We start from the raw sequence: 22,708 nt of genomic DNA, 5'->3' as shown, positions 1-22,708 counted from the left end.
AAGGTATGTCATGGGTTGTGATTGAATAAACTCCACTTGGCTGGTTGAATGCAGATCCAACAACATACAGGCAGTACAAAGCTGCCTGCTTAATTGGCCATCTAGCAACCATTCTAAACATCCATTCCCTCGACCACCAGCGCAACATGCTTGCAAAGTTCAAACTACAAATTACATTCCACTTACTCAACCAGCTACCCAGATGGCAAATTCCACTCTTGCAATCTCTCTGCCAAGGAGGACCATGGCTGCAGACACATGGGAATGTAATTCCTTCAAAGTGTGCATAATCCCAATGCTAAATAACATTGTGGGAGCACCTTCATTACAATAACAGCGGTTCACTACAACCTTCTTGAGGGAAATTCAGGATGAACACTTAATGCTGACCTATGTCAGTAATGTCCACTTCCCCAAGACGAATTTAAAAAAATCTAGCAATTGATGACCAGATGACCAAATGATGAACAGCTACAGCTGGCTTTCTTTGGAAAGTCTTCACTGTTGTTTCAGAATTCTGAGCAGTTCTGCCCAGTTGTGAATTCCATTCTTATTCACCTGCAGTAAATGGCCAATGAACCTAGTAGAGGTGACCACCGTGTTACAACCACACGAGTGATGGAACTTTGGGCTTATGGAATTCCCAAATCTGGGATATGCAATAAAAATTTCCTCCTTTAATAATTATGTGGAAAAGTAAATAAACTCACATTTTTTTAACCCATGAGCAGATGGCAAAGCTAAGTATTATGAAAAAAAGACCAGAACACTGACAGCTCACAGCGGGTGCAAGGTAGTTAACAAGAGGCACCTGCATATTTGCAGTGGAACTCAATGGTCATCTACTTTATCCATAATTATTTCCAGATGACCTTTAGGAATATGTACCTTTCCTACATATAAATCCAATCCATGTACTGTCCTGATAACAATAATCTCATGGAATTCTCTGCTTCTATTTCCTATTCCATTCCTGAATCACAACACATTCATTAGCATGGTGAGATGGATGGATTTGCCAGGCAGAAGTATTGGATCATAAAAATATTAATTACTGAACTTCAACGACAAATAAAATGGATTTACTTTTATTTTGATCAAAATTGTTAAACAAAAAATATTTTATTATTTACTACTCATACATGCTAGTTTGAACCAATATTTCCAAAGTAGGAATATTACAGCTGAATTAAACTATAGACTGAATATTGATCAAATCTGCGATTTGCCAGTTGTATTGTTTTTTTTACAGAAACATGTTGCTTTTTCCATGTGAAAACCTGGAGTTCAGTTCCCTAGACTTCTTGATTAAAGCTTTCTTTTGGGCCTCATCGAACCGGTGAACCTGAAGATCTTGATCACGATCAAATGCACGTCGCTCTTGGGGCTTGCTCTTCTCAGCTTCTGTTTTTCTTTTAAGTTTCTTGCTGTGCATGTCAACCAGGGACTCGGATCGTGTGGATTCCTTGAAACAATAATTTAAAAAAAAGTTTGTTGCCATTCCTGCCATGAAACACAGCTCTTTTCTCACTCTGGATACTTAACCCATTGGCCCCAGGTAAGTGCAACTGAGGTGCGTTAGCACATAATCATTGTGCTGATGGCACTCCAGCCATTACAGTTTGAGTATTTACTGTCCTAGCTGAGCTAGTTAAAAATTTTGGTCCGTCTTTTGGTTGCAGTGATTAAACTTTCTTGGAACTAAAGTCCACTTTAAAATGTTTAACATTGAAGAAGGATCCTGACCCAAATCCCTGTCTTCCAGGGATGACTGGGATGCTGCCTGACCCGCTGAGTTACTCCAGCATTTTGTGTTCTCCTGAATTTAAAATAATACTTATGATAGAGCATCTTGGGCAGATAGATAGGGCAGCACAGTTGTGCAGCGGTAGTGTTGCTGCCTTACAGGGCCGGAAACCCAGGTTTAATCTTGACTACGGATGCTGTCTGTACGGAGTTTGTATGTTCGCCCTGTGACCGCATGGGGATGCTCCAGTTTCGTCCCACATCCCAAAGACATGCAGGTTTGTAGCTTACATGGCTTCTGTAAATTGTCCCTAGTGTGTAGGATAGAACTAGTCTATGGGTGAGATTGCTGGTCGGCACAGCCTGTTTCCACGCTGTATCTCTAAGTTAAGCTTCTGTATGGACATACAATGACAGAAGAAAATAGGAGTAGTCTGCCACCTGGCACCTCAAGCTATTCGATATGACTTACCTAGACATCAACTTCTTCTCTATGCTAGATCCTCATAGCCCTCATTTCCTTGATCTTTCAAAAGTTTAGCCACTTTAAATTCTTCTAATGAGCTTCTAAGGGCATATAGTTTCCTGCCCTTTATCTTTCATTCATCTTGAACGATGTAGTTACATTTAGTCTTTTCTAAACAACTGGTACCATTTCAGAGTTCAATGCGGTTTGAACAACTACAAACAATAAGTTCACTATCGCTGTAACTAATTCCTTGGTTGACAGTCACCAAGTTCTGGTTACTTGTCTGCCTTTACTTGTGTTTAGTTTTTAGATTGTAGCCTGTTTATAGAAACAGGCCCTTCAGCTCACTGAGTCCACTAGTTCTATGTATGTTATCCTACTTTTGCATCCGACACACTTTACAGAAGTGAATTAACTTACAAACCTGGAACATCTTTGGAATGTGGGAGGAAACCAGAGCACCCAGAAAAAACATACAGAGTCACAGGGAGAACGTAATAAATTCTGTACAGACAGCCGGGTCTCTGGTGCTGTGAGGCAGCAACTCTACCGCTGCACCACAATGCTGCCCGCACTGCCGTGTTTTTCTAACACCTTGCCCTCGTGATAAGAATTTGAGATTTTTACAAGATTTTCTGTGCTATTTGAAACTAGCCAAAATGTTATTAAAAGTAGTTTTCTGTAAAACGAAATAGTAATAAATGGGAATCATAGGGGATAAAGGTATCCACAGTTTTCAATGGCTGTTATTTTTACATTGCTCTTTGATTTAAAAGAAATCACTCACATTATATGATGCCACCTCTTTGGCCATTCGTTTATCTCTTTCAGAGAGACTGGGCTGTTCAATATCTTTTGTAGAGGGTTCTTTTGCTTCTAACGTTTCCTGTGGAAAGTAAAGGAAATAAGGTAATGTAGGTAATCAGGCAGAAATTCTTCAGAAGAAATGATGCAAGCCGTCTAAAGACGTCACCACTAAAAGCTGAATTGCATTCTGGAGAAGATAGCTGTAAATAGTACACAAGTCTCAGCCAGTCTGGAGATTATAGGGAACTTTTCTTACCCATTATTTTTGCAACGAATGAAAAGGCAAATTATTTTATGCATGCAATTTGCATTCCACAACTCCAATTAATGCAGTTTGTTAGAAAAATAATCCTGCCTTGACAGGGAAATAATGGTGTGATTTCACTTGCAAGGTCTGTTTACAAAGAGATTAAGTACAAAGAGATTATGCTGGGTAAATAAACTGTTTTCTGTGAGTCCTGTCCATTTCAGAGTTACTCTTTCCTCTGCAGTGAGACAATGAACTGCTTTATGCAGCCCTTCCAATGTACCTGAAGCTGTAATTGTGGTTATATGCCTGCCTGACGGGAATGTCTGTCGATCCATTCATACAGCAAGTCAGATGCTTCTCTGGAGATTGGATCTGTTCAGATACACCTCATTTCACACCAGCACACAAATATTGTATTAAATCTCACTATACATAATCAGCATCAGTATATGGAAGATGCACGGGAGGTTTAACATACAAGTTGGAACAATGTTGTTGGAGTCATACAGCATGGAAACAAACCCTTTGGTTCAATTTCATCCAATGCCCAAGATGCCCAAATGCTGGTTCCATTTGCCTGCGTTTGGCCCATATCACTATAAACCTTTCTTATCCATAAAGTTAAAGATTAATTATTTAATCTGCAGCATAATAATGATCTTACTCTCATTGAATGTGACAAAAATGTATTCTGTTCTCCAGGTTCCAAAAAAATTGTTGCATCATTGAACCTGTCGTGGTCTTCATTGAATGATCAAATGATACAACACTGTAGTAGCCATTTGATCACTTGAATACTTTGGGTAGTTCTTCTCACCCCCGTACTTTTTCTGCAGAGCACTCTGAATTCTTCCCTTTTGAAAATTGCTACTGAAGCTGCTTTTTCTGAACACTTTCAAATTTCCTGTCTATCATGCTTTTCTAGTCACATTGGGTTGAGCACAACTGTGCTATTTTGTAAGTGAGAATACTCCCAAATGACTGGCAACTTGACGTTAACAGTAACTGATCAGCAATTAGAAATATTCCAGACAAACCTGAGCTTTCTTTTCCCTGTCAGCTGGAGTGTCTGTCCAGATGGAGCGGTCAGCCGATTCTCCATTTGCACGCCTCTTAAATGTTCTTGCAGTCAGGCCTATATTTTGTAACACTGGTGGAAGCTCAGTCATCCAAGACTCTCTGGCCTGATTCTGATTATCATCCTGCAATTGAATAGTGAACAGATAAAATAATCGCAAAAACATGGAATGTATTTTCATTGCATTAATCAGAAAATATTTGTTTTACAGTTTTTGGTCTCTAAAGTATTCTTAGCAAGATGTAATAATAAAACATTGAAATGTTACATTGATTGAGTCCAATTTTCAAATTCCAGGTATCATATTTTGTTACTTTGCAAAACAATCTTAAATGGCGCCACTGCAGTTAACATGGCTGCAGCACATGGCTGCCCCAACAACCCAGCTTCTATTCACATCTAGGGTGCAGTCATTGTCACCCCCCCCCCCCATCCCATTCTCTGTTTTTTTTCCCACACCCAAAATTGAGGTTGGCAAATTAATTGGCTGCTGTATAATTAGCCCTGGTTTAGCGGGACGAATGATAATCAGGGGAGTTGATGGGCATATGTAAAACAATGTTTCAGGGATATGAATGCAGGAGATAGGAGGTAGTGTAGATTTGCAGAGATAAATGGCCTCCTTTTATATTGCAGGAAAATCGGAGAATAAGAGAGTGCGTGAAAACAAATGATTCCCAGAAGACAAATAAAGTCGTCACGTTTGATGTCATATGCACAAGCATGGTGTGATACAGGTACAAGAAAATCTTGTTCAAAGCTATAACACGGGCACATAAACTCAGACAAACACAGACAATTAAGTTATACATAAATTACACGTAAAATTTCTAAAGGAAAGAAGACTACAAAAAACAAGGTGTTAGTGCAAAAATATAATTAGAAAATAAAAAAACAAGTCCATGCTAGTGCAGAAGATATAGTATTCTGTTGTCAAGGAAGGATTAGGTTTGAGCAGTTTGTTTTAAGAAACTGATAGTTGTAGGATTATACACACAAAATGCTGTATCCTGGTCCGGTTCCTGGTGGTGTGAGACTTTAGGCTTCTGTACATGCTGCCCGATGGTGGCAGTGTGAAGATGGCAAGACCTGAATCGTAGAGATCCTTGATGATAAATCCTGCCTTCTTGAGGCAGCACCTCGTATAAGTACTTTTGATGGGAGAACTATGCTCGTGAGGGGCCAGGCTGAGTCCACCACTCTCTGTTGCCTCTTGCATTCCCATGTGTTTGAATTGGCATACCAGTCCTTGATGCAACCAATCAGGACACCTTCTACTGTAGTCTGATGAGGTTTGCTGGAGTTCTCCAAGGCTACTGGATTTCTTTAAACTTCTAAAGAAAGTAAAGATGCTGGCATGACTTCTTTGTGATTACATCTATGTGCTGAGCCAAAGGCAGGTCATCTGAGATGTTAATGCACAAAAAAAAAGAAACTGTTAACTCTCCACCACTGACCTACCAATGAAAACTGGTGCATGGTCTCGCAACTACCCCTTTCTAAAGTCAATGGTCAGTTCTTTGGGCGAGAGGTTGTTGTTGTGGCACCACTCAACCAGGTCTTTCCTGTATGTTGACTGATCACCACTGGTGATGAACTTGATACATGCATGTTGCCAAACCAAAATTGAACGTAATAAAATACATTTTCCACAACCAAGGAAATGCTTAAAGATTCTTCAAATGAAACATATTGCACTGTGTCAGGATTCTATTGCAATGGTGTGGAAAGGTTTGTCAGGCTGGTTTAGAATCTGCAGAATGCCAATGATCCTAAGGCAGGGAGAACACTGGAGCCGATGATTGTGCTATAAGAAGCATACAACTCTACATGCTATATACAATAACTGTTGGAAGGAGTTACTACCATGTCCCCAGAGACCAACTTTTCCTTCATTCTGTTCGACCTTCGCTCAATATCTGCCACCACACTGCTTTCAACTGCGCCTTTTGAGGGGATTGGGCCGATCAGCGTCTCCCCATCACTGTCTTCATCTGAAGGCTGTAAAAACACAAATGAGTTGTGAGGCATAGAGCTTAGTCATGGCATCCATTCTACCGTGAACATGGAACAGCTTTAAGCATCTTGCAGTCTATTAAACAAATGTCCCCCCGCGTTGGGAACCTAGCACAAAGTGACAGGCTGATGAGCTGTAGCTTTGTCACGACCAAGTTAGAATTTCTTGGGTTCCAGCCAAGATTCAAGTGTAAAATCAGACAATGACATTTCAGCTCAGTATTAAAGAAGTGCTGACCGGCCGGAAGTGCAGTCTTTTCGATGGAACATTAAATAAAGTACCCCACTTGTCCTCTCAGAGGTGTATATGAAATGTTATAAAGCACGCAATTTCTCCTCAGAGATTCCTCCAAAAACACTTTATGCAAATGTTCTGGTCATTCATCCCTATAATGTTGTTTCCTGTAGAAAATTAGTTGCTGCTTTACTCTACTTGGTGATCACAATTAAAAATTAAATCATAGACTCAGATGTACTTTGAGACAACCTGAAATAAAGATTTGCTTTATTCTTGAGTAGTATTACAATTATATTGAGTTGAAACATCCAGTTTTAAAAGCAAAATGTTCCAGATGCAAGCAATCTGAAATAAAATGTAAATTGCAGCTCAGGCTGCAGAGAGAAACAGAAAAAGAGCTGCTGGAGGAATTCAGCGGTCAGGCAACATCCCTGAAGGGAAATGGACAGTCGACGTTTTGGGTCCAGATCCTTCATCTGCACTGATAAAATAGAGGGGAAATAGCCAGTATAAAGATCTGAGTTTAAGAATAAGGGATAGCCCATTTAGGACTGAGATGAGGAATAACTTTTTCACCCAGAGAGTTGTGAATCTGTGGAATTCTCTGCCACAGAAGGCAGTGGAGGTCAAATCACTGGGTGTTTTCAAGAGAAAGTTAGATATAAATCTTAGGGCTAACGGAATCAAGGGATATATGGGGAGAAAGCAGGAACGGGGTACTGATTTTGGATGATCAGCCATAATTATATTGAATGGCGCTGCTGGCTCGAAGGGCCGAATGCCTACTCCTGCACCTATTTTCTATGTCTATGTTTCTATGTGAGGGAGAGAGGCAGCGCAACAGCTGTGAAGTGTTTTTTGGATCTAGATGAGGGATTATTGATTAGATGGAGGAGGAGGAGCGTAGGGTAGAAATAGCGACAGAAGCTGGGAGGTGATAGGTGGGGGCAACATAAGGCTGCAAATTCAGGAATCTATTAGGAAAGGAAAGTGAAGCATGGAACCACATAAGTGAGTTAGGGTGGGCAGATGGGAACCAGGGGTGGGGGGTGGGGAGGGGCCTATTTGGAGGAGAGGATCAGAGGAGAAAGAAAGAGACAGAGGGGGAGGTTACCTGAAATTGAACAATTTAATGTTCATGCCAATGGGTTGTACGCTACCCAGGTGGAATATGCGATGTGTTCCTCTAGTTACTCTTTTGTCTCAGCCTAGCAGTGGAAAAGCCAACAGGTTGGTGTGGGAATGGGAAGAGGAATTAAAATAGATTGCAGAATTAAAATAGTGGGAGTGACAAAGGTTTGGAACAAAGACTGCTCCATATAGCTATGGAGAGGCATGAGTAGCATGCCCATGCATGTGCCCATGGTTATATGTGTGATTATGGAAAGTGGGAAGAATCCTTGAAGGGACTGTACATCAAGGGACAAGATGGAGTTGTGGTAGGCGGAGATAAGTTCAGTGGGGCAAGTGCAGGTGGAAACAATGGGCATACCTGGGAAATTCTGTTTGTGAATCTTGGGTGGGAGATAGAAATGGGCAGTATGGAGTTAGGGAACTGTCAGGTTGAAACCTGTGGAAGAAGATCTCCTGAAATGATGAGATCGGATGAGATATGGAGACAGTAGCCAGATTGACAGATACTGAAAAGATAAACATTGAGTGTTTTCCAGCACTTTCTGCTTTTATTTATTTATTTATTTATTATCTTCAATTGTGATTATGGTCTTTATGCCCAGCTCTTTGCAATAATTGTCAATGATTTGTATGAATGGATTGAGTGTAATATATCTAAGTCTGCTGATGACATAAAACCGGGTGGCAGTGTGAGCTGGAGATACTGGCTTAAGGAATACGTTGAAGAAAAGTAAGGTTGAGAAAAATGGAAATTCAGAGTATTTTTAAAGGGTAGGAGATGGAAAGCTGTTGATGTTCAGAGGGATCTGGATGTCCTTGTATATGAATCACTGAAAGTTAAAAGTTAAAATGCAAGCAATCAGGAAGGCAAAGAGAATGTTCATATTAATTACTTGAGTACAAGAGCAAAGATATCTTATTCCTATTGTTTAATGCTCTGGTGATACCACATTTGGAGCATTTTATTTTCTAGGTCTGAACTCATTACCTGTCTTGTGATGGAGAGAGTGTTACACAGCAGAGGTTCCATCATTTCACTCGTGGAATGGGAAGGGTTATTAGAAACAGCAAACAGCCTATACTTTTTCGAGCTAAGAAGAATGAGAGGTGATGGATGAGAGGTTAAAATGTAAAACATAGTTACTGGGCTTGACAACATTGATGCAGATGTGGCGGTCCCTGGGTATCAGGCCACTCCTAGGGTCAGCCCCCTCGGCACTTGACGAACAGGCTTACGGGGTTAATACTCAGGCCGTTTGGGGGAGTGGTTCATCCCTGCAGTGGACTTCGTTGTGAGTAGAGGCTCACAACCAAATAAAGAACTTTCTAAACCTGCCTGGCGTCCAGCCTTTTTTCTGGCCTCAGCCAGGCCACTACAGAGATGTTTCCCCTGGCCAGAGTATCTAAAATCAAGCCTTGCATTCCCAAATATAGAGATTGGCCATTCAGGATAGGGGTGAAAAGAAATTTCTTCACCGAGAAGACAATAAATGTTTGGAATTCTCTACACAGCCCTGTGAAGATTTAGTTGCGAGTATATTAAAGACAGAGAATGATAGATGCTTAGATATTAGGGGAATCACGGGATATGAGATTAGTGCAGGAAAGTGGCAGAGTTAAAGACCAAAAATAATCTTATTGAACGACAAAGCAAGCACAAGATGCCAGAAGGTCCATTAATTAATTTTGTTCCAAATCTCTTAATCCCATAATTGTGGAGCAGTACCACCCTACTGACTCAAATTCTCAGCATCAACCTGCCCTATGGCTTCTCTATGGAACTCATGGTAATTTATGTGAGAGCAGGTTATCTGGCCCAGTGTGTCGTTGTCAGACAAAACAGGACACCAGGTTAATTGTACTTCCTAGATCTTGGTCCATAGGCCTGCAGATTATGACAAGTCAAGTATTCTTTCAGGTACCTTTGAAATATGGCCAGCACCCTTGCAGATAGTGAGTTCCAAACCCTACCACTCATTGAGTGGAACTGTCTAGCCTCATAATTTTACATTGCTCAAATAATATAATCAAATAATAATAGTTCTTTAGCCTTGGTTACAGCCTGACTGCTATTAACCAAACCTCAGTGGAAACAACATGTATACAGATACCATCAAGTACAGGTGATGATCCTGATAGCCAAATGGCCAGCCAACAATTATGAATGAATGAATGAATAAGTTTATTGGCCAAGTATGCAGATACAAAGAATGTGCCTTGGTGCTCCGCTCACAAATGACAACACAAACATACAGTTAACAATTAAGAATAAAGCATAAACACATCAAAACAATAAGGATACCTCTCTCGTGAAAGTGATCTTTGTGGGATTACCGCAGAAAACACAAACAAACAAATACATACAAAACAGAAGGAGCAGTACACCTTGGTAGCCATCGTCAGCGCCGCAAAGCATTATAATTAACATTATTATACAATGGCCTTTTCAGTATAGCACCAGAATGGGTTACAATTTATATCCTTTCCTGGTTTCTTAATTAACTCCAAATGCATCTCATGTACCCACTATATCTCAGCAGATATCACAAATCTCTACAAACACTGCTCTTTGACTAGCAAAGACTAAGCCTCACAGAAATTCATTTCACTTCATCTGAGTCCATCTCCATTTCAAACAATGGAAGGAATCAAAAGAAACAAAACCTCCTCTCGCTGTTTACTTTCTGTCTCTATGCTGTTAGAAAACTGCTACAAAATATCTTTGGAAACACTGTTATATTAAAAGGAAGTTCAAAGAGGAAGAATGATCTGGATTTTCACTGCTCAGTCGCAGCAAAGCAATATAGGAAATGACAGAGAGAACATTCTGCACCCGTGAAGGCAACGTAAAAGATTGGCTGCAATTTTTATTTTAAATGAAGAGGGGATGGCTTTGCAAATCCTACTTACCTGCATATTTAACTTTAAGGGCACAGTTAGGTCAGTTTCTTTATCTGGCCTGCTGAAGCCAGGCGGTAGTGCAGGTCCTATGAAAGGACTGAAAAATAAGAAGAAACAAGTGAGTCCTCACAACCGGGTCTAATTCTCCTTTCGTAATCAGTCTTAGCAACGTCTAAGGGTTTCCTACATCAGGTTAGTAGATCCGGTGATGCTCCAGATTTGCCAGCTCTCTCATTGGAATCTAACCTAACATCAAGGAAATAGGGATGTAAGAAGTGTTCATGTGTGGTTGGGGTGGCAGTCATTCAAGCCTGGACTGCTAAGGTATCTACAAGCCAATATAGATATTAGATTTGCCATTTTGGATGTTTTTATGACAGAAGGCCTAGAACTAATGCAAAGCAATATAACTGCTCCATTAAGAAGAGACCTAACCCAAACGTCACCTATCCTTTTTTTCCACAGATGCTGCCTGACCCTATGAGTTACTCCAGCACTTTGTGTTCTACCATTAATTAAATGTTTTTTTACCATTCAGGCGATTGCTCTCTCTTTGGAAATCCAGGGGGAAGAGCAGGACCAAAAAATCCATCATCGCTATCATCTTCAACCTGGGGAGCTTCAACCTGGGGAGCAGCAAGCTGCTTGCACCTTGGGGAAAGAGATATCATCATTATCATGGAATCAAGACCATACAAATAAACCAAGCGTTATCACACAAATGACACGATTAAGCAATGACATCACAAGACACCGCACAACTGGGGCTGTATTCAGCACCATCACATGCAACAGAGATTGAACAGAGCAACATCACAACACAATTAATACTTAACACAGCATCGCCATCAGTCAACCAGTGCTGAGTGCAGCATTAGCTTCACACAAGTTATACTGTTTAGCAGCAACATCATAGAATTGATACTATAAGTAGCAACATTACAACAGAATTGATACTGTATGAAGAACCATTATCATGCACATTAGTTGATTATATATGCAATTTCACCACAGTACGCAACAACATCAACATTAAACTCATGATGTAAGTGGCACCATTACCACATAATACAGTACATGACACAACTGATCTATATACAGCACCACACAAATGATGCTGCATGCCAATTGTTACAACTACTGCAGTAGGCAACACGTCACAACTTACACCCAATGCAGCAACAACATCTTGCAACTGACGATGAACTAAGCAATATCAGACAACTACATTTTCCTGCAGGTGTTACTGTAGATTAGCATCATCATAGAAAAGCTAATGTCAGCAAGATCATCTTGCAATGTACTGTATACAGCAACATCAACTCAATCATTAATGTTGCATTGTCATTGTTGATGGTGCAACAATCGTAACGGATATATGTACAAATTTCACCACATGACCAGAATGTCCACGCTAGCATCTCCATATAATTAATGCTGCACTCAGCAACATCTTCTTAATTAGTCCCTCGGGATCAAGGATGACATGCTTCAAATCTGGGGTTGTTGTTTTTGTACAAGGCCAAAGTAGAAACAGCAAACCTATCCCCAAATAGTTATTTAACAGATAATGATGACGGTAGAGGTTCCTGATGGTGTGCGTTTTGCCTTATTGTCTCTCTTTGTCTTCAACTATTGCTGTCTTTCCTTCTACCTGTAATTTCTGTCTATCATTTAATAACTTGGGTTGTCTCTCTCCCTCGGCTCTTTATCCCTTTCACTCTCTTTCTGGCCTAATAACTCACTGTTTTTCACTCCCTTATTTATCATTCTTTTTCGCTCTCCCTATCCCCAGTTCTCACTCCCCCCGCCTTAAATTTTTGTTCTCTTCTTCCCCCAGCTCTCACTCTCTTCAGCTTTTGCTCCATTACTCCATCCCCTAGCTCTCGCTTCATCCCTCCCACCCTCCGCTCTCCCTCCCTCCATCCCTCAGCTCTCACCATCTCTTCCTCGCCCCCCTCCATTCCTTCCTCCCCCAATTCTTGTCTCTCTGCCCGTTGCGCTCGGTTTCTCTCTTCCTGCCATCCAGCTCTGAGAAAGCATCAGAATCTGTTTACAGGAACGCACATAATGGCAAGGATTGAGTAGTGTGATAATAGCCATAGCTGAATAGCCTTGAATCACTCAATGTCAAGGTTCACTCTTAATTGACTATTTATGGCTTGTGACCTTATCCGAACCTGTAATATATCAGACATTATTAAATAGGGCACTGTGAAAATTACATAGAGAATAGCGTGGTCTTATTATGTAAAGGAAATTAAAACATTGAAAGCAGTTCAAAGAAGGTTTATCAGACAGAAACCTAGAAGGAGCAATTTGCCATATGGTCATAAGGTCGTAAGTGACAGGAGCAGAATTAGGCCATTCGGTCCATCAAGTCTGCTCCACCATTCAATCATGGCTGATCTATCTCTCTCTCCTAACCTCATTCTCCTGCCTTCTCCCCATAACCCCTGACACCGGTATTAGTCAAACAACACTAGACAATGATGAAAGGTTAGGTGGGCTTAAATATAAAAAGAACATGTAATTCACATAACACTATCTGTAACGTATTGCCATGTAATCTATGTAGTTAAATGCATCACGCATGGTCCACATGGTGCATTAATTGCCACCTTGTCCAGGTCACATCCAGGATCACCAATCCACACCTTAACACTAGACCAACCTAATCTTACCCCACAAACGAGATCAACACAGATTGCAACGCTGCACAGTGTGCGCTGCACACCTGATCGTCACCAAATGTTTGCTGCACCTGGCTTCACCATACCAGCACAGAATTCATGTTATACATGGGAACACGAAGAGTGGATAGCACACAATCACAACTGTACACACTTTTTCAGGTAGTCAATTAAGAGAAAGTACATTCAACCATAGATTCAACATGATCAAATCAAGCACCAACCCATCCATGCTTTACCTGGCTCTTGATTTGCCGTTACTCTCCTCCATAGCTATTCTGTTAAGTTTCCTTAAGTCTTGGGCTGAGCTTTGCTTCCTCTCACTGGTGCAGTCGATGACTTCATCATTATCTGAACTTTCTGAACTTTTGCTTGACCGAAATCCCGGAGGTAATGCTGGTCCTGCAACTGTTATATAATGTTGTATCAAAAATTCTTCTCATTCTAGCTTAAAACACAGTTATAAAGTATAGTCTTCAGTAAGCACTGCGGATGTTGATCAGAAATTGAAACTTATCCCTCACTCTTCCTCTATCAACCTTGAAGTCTCTGACTCAGCAATTCACTTAATTGTTCTGCTTCCCAGTTAAGCACATCAGCAGGAGTTTAATCCTGTTTACAGCAGGAACTTGATCTTGTGTATGGATACATTCAAGTCTAGATACTCTTAATTTTCTCAGTTTGATTGATACACATCTATGTGGAGTGGCAGGAACCCAGCTGTGATGGGGAGAAGGTAGGCAGCAATGAAGCTAAATGAAAGTGGTTAGGATATAAAGTGCATCAATTGAGTTAGAGAAAGGGATACAATAAATTAAGAGAGTAGTGCCAAGGTAGGTTTTTTTAATCAAAGAGAAACAACACAAAAGTAGGTTGGTATTGTATTTGTTTTCATCAAGTTTGGAATGTTTAAACTAAAAGATAAAAACTATATTAGATAAATTAATTTCATTCAAACTGAAATTATGAACTGAATAGAAGCTGATAAAATTTACAAAACATGATTTGATAAGGAAAGCAGAAAATAATATGCAACATTACTGCAGCGCATTTAAGTTCATGGAGACCAGTGATCCTGAATAATCATATTTGCAGCATCTCTACTCTGAGAAACCTCGCCTCAGAGTGGCTGAGATAGAGTTTGAGATGCAGATGGCAATATATTAAGAGGTAAATTAACTGGAAATGTTATTCAGATGGCAGATGACAATTAATGATGGTTCACATTTGTTTACTGGTTAGGAGAAGGAAGATTTAATTGCCAACCAGACAGGTGGCCAACACAGAATGTTGTGAATCTTTCCAAATAAGAGTAATTTCTCCAAGGAACTGTTGTATAGGTGATCGCTCAGGTAGGGAAGGTTGAAAGGAACGTTGAAGATGTACCTAATAGACTGCCTGCTGTTAAAGTTAAGGACAGCTGCTTGTAGCTGGGCAGGTATTCGAGACAGTGGATTTATTTTTAGTGGCCAACACTACCAATTATCATATCATATCATATATATACAGCCGGAAACAGGCCTTTTCGGCCCTCCAAGTCCGTGCCGCCCAGCGATCCCCGTACATTAACACTATCCTACACCCACTAGGGACAATTTTTACATTTACCCAGCCAATTAACCTACATACCTGTACGTCTTTGGAGTGTGGGAGGAAACCGAAGATCTCGGAGAAAACCCACGCAGGTCACGGGGAGAACGTACAAACTCCTTACAGTGCAGCACCCGTAGTCAGGATCGAACCTGAGTCTCCGGCGCTGCATTCGCTGTAAAGCAGCAACTCTACCGCTGCGCTACCGTGCCGCCCAGAGGTAAAACTAAGAAAAAGCTTCAGCTGACAGTCGGTGCACTTACAGTCCAAATTAAAGTGGATAACCCCTCAAATCACAATTTCCATATCGTCGGTCATGTGCAAGGGGCACAAGATCACTTTGGTGGGTCAGAGTCCTAATTTATCAAATAATTAAGGTTACAGAGAGGGTTTTTAAACTAAAAACTGCAAGGCACGAGCTTCAGAGATTTATAGCTATAAATTACATATAACAATCAAAGTCATTGACCAGTGTAGCAATTTAGGAATGATGAGTCAAGTGTGACAGGAAGAGACAGACTGTACATTGGTAATAGTGCATCAATAAATAAGATCATAATGGAGAAAATAATAAAATGTTAAAATTAATGGTTCTTTATCTAAAAGCACAATCCATTTGCAACAAGAGGGATAAATTAATGGCACAAATAAGATAAGCATCTGTTTATATTCATTTTTCAGGATGTAGACACTGCTGGCAATGGGCTTTTTATTACAAGGGATACAAGCACTTGCTGCTCCTAACCTTCTTGATGCAAGAGGTCACAGGTGTATTTGGTACTGTCGGAGTGGCTTGAGTGAGTAACTGTAGTGTTTTGTGGAGGGCACACACTGCTGCTTTTTATGCACTGATATTGAAGGGAATAAATGTTTAGGATGGTAGATGAGGTAGCAATCAAATGAGCAGTTTTGTCATGGACGGTGTCGAGCTTCATCTTCAAGCCATCACTCTTCTGACTTGTGCCTTGTAGATGGTGGAAAGAGTTTGGAGTATCAGGAAGTGAGTCACTCAATTATTACAGACGGAATATTTATGTGGCTGGTCCAATTAAGTTTCTGTTCAATTATGACCCCTGTCCCCTCCAACCACCCTGCCCTTTGGGATAGACACAAGCTGGAGTAACTCAGTGGGTCAGACAGCATCCCTGGAGAAAAGGAATAGGTGACGTTTCAGGTTGAGACCCTTCTTCAGTTTGGGATATCGTTGCTAATTCAATGCCATGAGACTTTTGTGTGGAGAGGGGGAGGATCTAAAATCAATGCTGAAAATGTCCAGAGTTACTCTTTACTACCTATAATGCAACTGTACTAACATCTCTAAAAAAGACTTAAAGTGTTGGTGTAACTCAGCAGATCGAGCAGCATCGCTGGAGAATATGAATAGGTGATTCACGTCATAGATTTGTTTGGGAAGAAGGCTCCCGACCTGAAATGTCACCTATTCATGTTCTCCAGTTATACGTCCTGACCTGTTGACTTACTTTAGCACATTTTGTTCTATTTTTGTAAACCAGCATCTGCAGTTGCTTGTGTCTCCATTGTACTATTTCTGTTAGATTTGTCCTTACTGTGGCATGGGAACACACACACAGATTGAGGTGCATGAGTCTGGAACATTTACTGTGAGGTATGATTCTGTAAGTACTACTTTGACTTAGTGGTTATGACAGTGTTTTTCCAACTTAGATGCCAGTCTAATTTGGCTGACAGTGAGGAGAACTTTATCTGAAAAGGGGTCCTGATCCAAAACGTCACCTATCGATGTTCTCCAGAGATGCTGCCTGATTCGCTGAGTCACTTCAGCACTTTGTGTTTTTTTTGGCTGGCAGTGACTTTGCTGTGTTCAATCGATATGGGGTCTTTGGTTCAGTATTATCCTTTAACATTTAAATGTTTCAGGTGTGGTACAACTGAAAGGCTCACTAAGCTATTTCCATTCATTTGTTATTCTGCATGGGTCTTGAGTCACATATAGGACAGACTGGGTAAGAACAGTCAATTGTATCTGCAGATGGACACTAATGAACCAAGTGGCATTTTATGGACAACTGCTTTTAAAATTTCCAGATTATTTAATTGACCAAATTTTTTATCCCTGTTATTGTGTGACTTGAACTCATGTCAAGGATTTGTCAGTACTTGCCTCTGGTTTATTACTCTGATAATTTAACCACTGAGCTACCATGGTAACAAGAGCTTGGAATTAAATATTCCAAATACTACGGAAATCTAACACAGAAACAGTTGATGCTGGAAATACTCAGCAAGTCAGGAAGTCTATGCAAAGAGAGAATCAATGTTTAATCCACCATGTAGTGTTGATCTGTGAGGGAAGGAAATGCAGATGCTGGTTTAAACTGTAGACACAAAATGCTGGAGTAACTCAGCGGGACAGACAGCATCTCTGGAGAGAAGGAATGGGTGATGTTTCGGGTCAAGACCCTTCTTCAGACTAGTGTAGTCCAGACTGGTCTGAAGATGGATCTCGACCCGAAACATCTCCCGTTGCTTCTCTCCAGAGATGCTGCCTGTCCCACTGAGTTACTCCAGCTTTTTGTGTCTATCCACTATCTTAAGTAGTATTGATCTACTCAGCAGCCAATTAACATATCCAGCTACACCAGGTAAAATGCATCCTCCAGAGCATTATGTCATCCTTGCATTTTGATATGTAAGAGTTCAATTGTCATGAGAATCAACAAGATCATCCTCACTGTATGTATGACCCAATTCCTATTCATTGTTCCCTTGTGCAGCTGCCATATTCCTATATCGTCACTCCAAAATAGTTTCCTTTGCCTACTCTTATATGGTTTTTTTCTGAATCTGCATTTATCCTCAGCATCTCACACTATGATAGACTGCAGAATGGTCTCAACCAGAAACGTCACCCATTCCTTCTCTCCAGAGATGCTGCCTGTCCCGCTGTCCAGCATTTTGCGTCTTCCTTCGATTTAAACCAGCATCTGCAGTACTTTCCTACACATCTCACACTATGAAATATAATGCTTATTAAAAAGGTCTGGGAATGCTGTCTAGACCAGCAATTATTGCCCTTCCCAAATTATCCATGAGAAGGTGTTGATGAGCGACCTTCTTAACACCTCTACAGTTCTTTCGTGATGGTAGTCGTCTATGCTATTGTGTAAGGGAGTTCCAGGACATAAAACCAGTAAATAAAGGAATAGCAAAATATTTCCAAATACGGTGTGTGACTTGAAAGATAATATGCAAGTGGTGGTAGAGGTTGTGGCTTTCGTGAGTTACTGTAGCCACGGTGCTCCTGTGACACAAGATATGAATGTTTAGGGCAGTGGATGGGACATCAATTCACCAGGTTGCTTTGTCTTGGATAGGATCAAGCCCCGCAAGTTGTTGACTGCATTCATCAAAGCAAATGGATGGTATTCATTGTATTCCTTGTGGATATTTTGTGAAGCAATGTGACTTGCCATTTAGAATTCAAGCATGGGCTCATGTCCAGGTCTTGCTACATGCAGGCATGAATTGATTCAGTTATTGAGGTATTGCAAATATAATTGAGCATTGTTTAATCATCAGCGAACATCCCCAATTCTAACCTTTACTCTTCTGATGATTGAAAGTAAACTTATTGGACAGTTGTTAGCGAGATTGGTATTGTCAAGAAAGTCAAGAGTGTTTTATTGTTATGTGTCCCAGATAGAATAATGAAATTCTCACTTGCTGCTGCACAACAGAATATGTAAACATAGTACACTGTAAACATTATGATAAATTAGAGAAAAAAAAGTTCAGTGTGTATATGTACACATATCCACAAGTACACACACACACACACACATATATATATATATATATATATCCACATAAATACATATACATACACACACATACTCAAAAAACAAACAATAGTAGTGTAATAATAATAATAATAGCCTATTGAAGTTCAGAGCTTATTTGAGGTTGTAGTGTTTAATAGCCTGATGGCTATAGGGAAGAAGCTGTTCCTGAACCTTGACGTTAAGAGTTTTCAGGCTCCTGTGCCTTCTTCCCAATGGCAGGGGTGAAATAAGTATGTGGCCAGGATGGTGTGAGTCTCTGATGATACTGGCTGCCTTTTTGAGGCAGCGGCTCCGATAAATCCCTTCGCTGGTGGGGAGGTCAGAGCCGATGACAGACTGGGCAGTGTTCACAACTTTCTGTAGTCTTTTCTGCTCCCGGGCGTTCAAGTTGCCGAACCAGGCCATGATGCAACCAGTCAATGTGCTCTCTACTGTACACCTGTAGAAGTTCAAGAGAATCCTCTCTGACATACCGAATCTCCGTAATCTTCTCAGGAAGTAGAGGTGTAGATGTGCTTTATTAATAATTGCATCAGTGTGCCGAGTCCAGGAAAAGTCTTCGGAAATATGCACGCCCAGGAATTTGAAGTTTTTGACTCTCTATCATCGTCCTGTTGATATAAACAGGATTGTGGGACCTCATCTTTCCTCTTCCAAAGTCCACAATCAGTTCATTGGTTTTACTGACATTGAGAGCCAGGTTGGCACCATTTGGTCAAACGGTCGATCTCACTTCTATACTCCGACTCATCACCATCTGTAATTCATCCATCAATGGTGGTGTCGTCGGCGAACTTGAAGATGGAGTTCGCACTGTCCGGCTACACTGTCATGAGTATAGAGTGAGTAGAGCAGGGGGCTGAGCACACAGCCTTGAGGTACTCCCGTACTGATTGTTAATGAGGAAGAAGTATTTCTGCCAATTCGAACAGACTGGTCTGTGGATGAGGAAGTTGAGGATCCAATTGCAGAGAGATGTGCAGAGACTCAATTCCGTGAGCTTGGTAATCAGCTTTTTTTTTTAAATCAAAAATATTTATTCAAATATTAAAATAATATTTCCAAGACAATAAAACAAAACCAAACCCACCACCATAATACAAGACAAAGAATAAACTATTATACAACTATCTTACAGTCCTTGTCAAGGGTGCATTCAACCCCCCGCGGTGCCCAGTGGTCCTGGAAATCCTCCAGGGTGCCCGTGGACAGTGCATAGACCCTCTCCAAAACCACCCAGGCACGGACGTAACCCCGGAAAAGGGGCAGGCAGCTGGCCTGGGCAGAGCCCTCTTCCGCCTGGCGCCGTGATTCGCGGATGGCCAGCTTGGCCAGGCCCAGGAGCAAACCAACCAGGACATCCTCGGCCCTATGGTAACCAGCTAGGAGGGGATGATGGTATTGAACGCCGAGCTTTGGTCTGTAAACAACAGCCTGACATAGATGTTATTATTATCCAAGTGGTCCAGTGCGGAGTGGAATGCCAGTGACCTGTTGTGACGGTAGGCGAACTGTAATGGGTCCAGGTGTTTGTTGAGGTAGGAGTTGATATTCCCCATAACCAACTTCTCGAAGCCACGGACATTAGTGCCACTGGTCGATTGTCGTTGAGGCATGTCACCTTACACTTCTTGGGTATTATTGATGTCTTCTTAAAGCAGGTGGGAACCTCAGACCTCAATAATGAGAGGTTGAAAATGTCCGCAAAACTCCAGCCAGTTGGTCTGCACAGGTTTTGAGAACTTGACCGGGTATACCATCAGGTCCAGGCGCTTTCCGAGGCTTCACCCCCCTGAAGGATCTTCTGACGTTGTCCTCTGTGACTGTGACTGTTATACCATCAGGGTGTATGGGGGCTCGGGAAGGCACATCAGTGTTCTCCCTATCAATGCGTGCGTAGAACATCCAGTAAAGAACATACAGTTTTGTCCAGTAAAGAACATACCTGGCTAATTTTCTACATCATCAGATAGAAGTCATTTGTATTGAGATACAGAAAAAAACTTTTGCATATTATCCAGGCAGATCATAATCATACACAAGTACAAAAGGTAGTGCAAAAGATAAAATAAACAGAGTGCAGAATATAATTTTGCAGCTATAGAGAAAGTGCAGATTTTAAAAAGTGCAAGGTTTACAACAAGGAAGATTAGAAGATCGGGAACATCCTTAGCATTTGAGAAGCCTGTTCAAGAGTCTGATGAAAGTGAGGAAGAGGCCATCCCTGAATCTGGTGGTGCTTGTATTCAAGTTTTTTTTAATCTTCAGTCTGATGGGAAAGGAGGGAATAGAGTGCCCAAAGTGTGAAGAATCCTTGATAATGTTGGCTGCTTTCCCAAGACAGCGTGAGGTGTCAAAGGAGGCGATATTGACGGGGGGGGGGGGGGGGGGGGGGGAAGAGGCAGACCTGATGCTGAAGTCTGGGTTGTAGCATGTGGAGTGAATTAATTTAACTTTTGTGATGGCGAGGCTCTCAAGATACCAAATATGACCCCATCTAATAATAGCCTGGCCACCATTGCTAGTTTAGGGTCAGAGACCGCAGGTGAAAGTTGAGTGTCTGTGTACCTTTAAATGAATAATGTCAGTAGCATAGATTTTAGAATCTTTGGCACAATTGGTGACATTTTAGCCATGAAGGGGAGTTTTTTAATTGGATTTGACCAGCGGGTCAGGCAGCATATCCGGAGAAAAGGAATGGATGACATTTCGTGTCGAGACCCTTCCTCAGACCCGAAACGTCACCCATTTCTCCAGAGATGCTGAGTTACTCCAGCGTCCTGCTTCCTTTTCCTAAGTTTACACAATAAGCGACCACACCATTGACGGCTGCGGTGCGGCCAGCTGTGAAGTCCCCTACCTCGCTCCCCGGTCCGTTCCTTCAGATTGCACCTGGGAACCTACCTCTATTCAACCTTTTATGCATTTCATTGATTCTCCTCCTATGAATCGGCGCCTTATTGTGATACCCGCCGCCCGCCCGTGAGCTGGCAGCCGCCCACCGCCAGTGAACGGAGGGGAAGCGGGGCACCCATTCCTTCCAACCAGAGATGCTGCCTGCCCCGCTGAGTTACTCCAACATTTTGTGTCTGTCTATCTTCGGTGTAAACCAGCATCTGCAGCTCCTCCCTATACAGCCGGAGGGGGAGCGGACTCGGGCCTGGGCCGCACCAGCAGGCCGGCGATCGCAGCGCACCCACCCACCTGTTTTATCGAGTGTGGGCCTGGGGCGGCGCCGACGCTCGGCCTCGGCCTGCGGCCCCCGCGACCTGTAGCCGGGCGGCAGCGCGGGCCCGATCAGCGGCGCGCTCTCCTCAGACATGACGGACCGAGCCCGCGTCCCCCGTCCCCGCCGCCGCCACCGCCCTCTCCTCCTCAACAACCGCCACAGGCATTTGCAATCCAACCAACAAAACGCATCCTACGCGTCGTTTTCTTCTCAAAATGGAAGCAGATCACGAACGCAATGTTGAGATGATGAGGAGTGAAGCTGGATCGCTTCTGTTGTGTTTCTTTTACAAGATGGACTCTGATCGGGTCCTCCCACTAGGGCGCCCCCGGCGGCCAGGAGGAGCTCGGGCCGCGCTGGAAGGTCGGGTGGGATAAACGTGGAATGAAAGCGCCGGCACATGGTGACTGTCCGCCACTTGCTGGAGTGATGGACGAGTTTGGATTTTACCCGCCGCCAGTGTTCAGCCCGCCGGCTCCCTTGCTGCGACCTCCGGTGTTCTCTCCACCGGCTACGCCGTTTTTTCAACAGCAGCGTCTCCCTGCCTGGGACGGGAGGGCGGCGGGTCTAAGCCTCGGCCCACCCTGGGGTATGGGCGCAGGGCACCGTCACACTTCCTGGCTCAACTCCGGCGGCGGCAACCAGTTTCAGGGTAAAGTTATTCTCCACACCGTTGATGATGTTAAAGTTACAGCGAGGGGAATCCGCTTTATATGCGCCAGATCTTTCGAGA

General features: G+C 42.2%; 3 protein-coding genes across 3 annotated transcripts in view; 2 read left to right on the top strand and 1 right to left on the bottom strand.

Annotated features, from left to right (window-relative positions):
- tpt1 (tumor protein, translationally-controlled 1) overlaps positions 1-22,708 on the top strand; it is a 224,401-nt gene that overhangs the window by 87,079 nt on the left and 114,614 nt on the right. The window lies entirely within an intron of this gene.
- Positions 1,073-22,279, bottom strand: gpalpp1 (GPALPP motifs containing 1). The gene is made up of 8 exons (XM_078409377.1): positions 21,951-22,279; positions 13,572-13,740; positions 11,171-11,290; positions 10,649-10,736; positions 6,217-6,351; positions 4,310-4,474; positions 3,003-3,101; positions 1,073-1,465 (listed from the first exon to the last, which is right to left on the bottom strand). The coding sequence occupies exons 1-8, from the start codon at positions 22,066-22,068 to the stop codon at positions 1,247-1,249; spliced, it is 1,113 nt and encodes a 370-aa protein (XP_078265503.1). The 5' UTR covers positions 22,069-22,279; the 3' UTR covers positions 1,073-1,246.
- nufip1 (nuclear FMR1 interacting protein 1) overlaps positions 21,804-22,708 on the top strand; it is a 34,585-nt gene continuing 33,680 nt past the window's right edge. Inside the window, exon 1 of the mRNA XM_078409376.1 lies at positions 21,804-22,627. Within this exon, the coding sequence (XP_078265502.1) occupies positions 22,360-22,627 (268 nt within the window). The 5' untranslated portion in view covers positions 21,804-22,359. The remainder of the gene's footprint in view (positions 22,628-22,708) is intronic.

This window comes from Rhinoraja longicauda, chromosome 12 (genome assembly GCF_053455715.1).
Source record: "Rhinoraja longicauda isolate Sanriku21f chromosome 12, sRhiLon1.1, whole genome shotgun sequence".
Taxonomy (NCBI): Eukaryota; Metazoa; Chordata; class Chondrichthyes; order Rajiformes; family Arhynchobatidae; genus Rhinoraja; species Rhinoraja longicauda.
The sequence above is the reverse complement of the archived record's forward strand: the minus strand, read 5'-3'. Positions and strand labels throughout refer to the sequence as shown.